This window comes from Penaeus monodon, chromosome 27 (assembly GCF_015228065.2).
Source record: "Penaeus monodon isolate SGIC_2016 chromosome 27, NSTDA_Pmon_1, whole genome shotgun sequence".
Lineage (NCBI taxonomy): Eukaryota > Metazoa > Arthropoda > Malacostraca > Decapoda > Penaeidae > Penaeus > Penaeus monodon.
In genome coordinates, this window is record NC_051412.1 from 3,049,809 (window position 1) to 3,052,056 (window position 2,248).

The window sequence follows — 2,248 nt, forward strand, 5'->3', positions numbered from 1 at the left end:
GTACCAGTAATGTATGGATGTTTTCTCTTGCAGACTGTTAAGGCTGAGGGACCCTTGGCTCTCTATAAGGGCTTTATCCCTACATGGCTGAGACTTGGCCCATGGAACATCATCTTCTTTGTCACCTTCGAGCAACTCAAGAAGTTTTATTAGGTTGTGTAGCATCTCCATTGGACCCTTGTGAAGCTCAAGACATCTAATGAAGTTCCTGTTACCTTCCGAAGGTCTATGTGGCATTAAGAAGATCTAATGGGAAACTTGGTAGCATTAAAGTGAAGTGCAGCTTATAATCTTGTTGTGATCTATGTCATAGATGGAGTTCATGGTTCAAAACCATTTCATGAACTGAAGAGCATTTCCCAGAATTTCATGTCTGTCTGATGACTTGCATTTGTTCACCTACAAAGTTGTCCTCTTGATGAAAGCATTGGACAAATAAGGGGAAAAAAGTATTGAAATTACAAGGGAAGCTCTTTGTTCTCATACTTTTTTTTTTTTAACATTTGAGACCTTAGCAGTGATTCTTCAAAGCAAACACATTGCAAAGTTCTTTTGACAATCTGTATGAAGAAACCTGTCTGTCAGATCTCATATTTCACAATTCAGATCCACATCACATCCATTTCTTTTGTTTTATAATCATATATGTCAGCCTCATTAATATAGGGTGCTCTTGTCAATTTCTCTCCTGTGGAGCAGGGGAACTCATGTATAATATCAGAACGTCACGTTTGATATTAGTCATTCCAACTAGGAAGATCCTTCACCAGAATGAGATGTTGAAACGGTAATATATTTTATGGAGTCGTTTTTTGTTTTTTCATAATGGAAGATGTAAATATCTCATTTTAGATCTATTGTTCATAAGGTCTGTTTAAATTATTTCCTGGTTAAATGTAGTTGTGAAATGACTTTGTGTGAAGATTGAGAGACACTGTTTTCAGTGACCAAAGATTTGCTATTGATAAATGCAGCAGTGGATCAGTCAAGTTTTGACAGTGAGCATTTGATTACTAGGCATACAGCCATTTCACTTGCCTAGTTCTAGCACCAGTTTTTATTTTTGGTGAGATTGGCTTCTGTAGGATTTTATGCTTTTATAACCATTGATGTTCTCTTCAAATTACAGTATTTAAGAAAGTATATTCAAGAAAACTATTGCTCACTTCCAAACTCAATCCTTGCTCTGTGTACATGATTACTTTTGACAAATGTATTGTGTAAATGTGAATTTATCTATTTTTGTAGAATGTGAACGAGGTAAGATACTGACAAATGAAATGCAGTGAAGAGATCAAAGTGTGGTGTGTGATAACTCATTAATTTATTTTTGTCTGGATCTGAAGATATATTGCTTTTGTGAATTTTTGTTATGTAGGTTGGAGAAATGGAATATTTGCCCTTTATCTTCTCTTTTGGAAGTATTTATATATTGTAATACTCAAAAGCAATTGTAAATTATCTTTTTTATGAATTGCAGTTTGTAAGAGTACATGACGAGTGTGAGGATGTTCAGTAACTTATTCTTCCAAATAAAAGTTATATCAATACCTTTTCTTTTTGTGTCACCCCACTCGCAAAGATGCAATAAAAATGTAATTGAGATGGGTTATTTCTAAATTCATAGAAATAATTGTAGGAGTCTTCTAAATGGAAATCTTCACTTATACTTCATATACAAAGTGTTACTGTTAATAGCTTTCCTTTTGAAAACTTTTCATCTAACTAGAAACTGATATTGCATGTCATGAAACTGCATGTAAACTGCAGCTGTGGAGTTAATTTCAAGCATATATGCAAAGAACACCTGACACCTGTGGGATATACCAACTATTTGTATTTTATATAAGTCCTTTCTTACTGAAATGTTAACGAACCTACAAATACTACAAGACTATCCCTGGCTTTTGACCCCTGTAGATATTCTTGTCCTAATTCACACATAATAACTAGAAATAAGGCCTTTAAAACGATATTGATGAGATTAATGTATAATTTATTAACTGAATTATTTACAGTCCTACAAAGGTAAAACAAGGAAGTTCTCTCTCTTCAAAGGAGGGGACGAAGTAGCTTCTATAACGCCGCTTTTCCCATGATGATGCTAATGGCTATCCTCCTTGTAATAGCGGAGTCCACAATAGATGCAGTCGTGAGTTCCTGGCTGGTCCTAGAAAGAAAGGATATAGGTGATAATCGAAGGCAACAATATGCAACATCATTCACAATACAGGAGATACTTTTTCAA

The 2,248-nt window shown here is 34.7% G+C and overlaps 2 protein-coding genes across 2 annotated transcripts in view; one reads left to right on the forward strand and one right to left on the reverse strand.

Moving 5' to 3' along the window:
• The window catches only part of LOC119590547 (mitochondrial uncoupling protein Bmcp-like), a 39,325-nt gene extending 37,775 nt beyond the window's left edge, over positions 1-1,550 (forward strand). Inside the window, exon 9 of the mRNA XM_037939204.1 lies at positions 34-1,550. Coding sequence (XP_037795132.1) covers positions 34-153 — 120 coding nt within the window. The 3' untranslated portion in view covers positions 154-1,550. The remainder of the gene's footprint in view (positions 1-33) is intronic.
• Positions 1,551-1,979: 429 nt separating this feature from the next.
• The window catches only part of LOC119590548 (NADH dehydrogenase [ubiquinone] iron-sulfur protein 6, mitochondrial-like), a 7,400-nt gene continuing 7,131 nt past the window's right edge, over positions 1,980-2,248 (reverse strand). Inside the window, exon 3 of the mRNA XM_037939205.1 lies at positions 1,980-2,170. Within this exon, the coding sequence (XP_037795133.1) occupies positions 2,105-2,170 (66 nt within the window). The 3' untranslated portion in view covers positions 1,980-2,104. The remainder of the gene's footprint in view (positions 2,171-2,248) is intronic.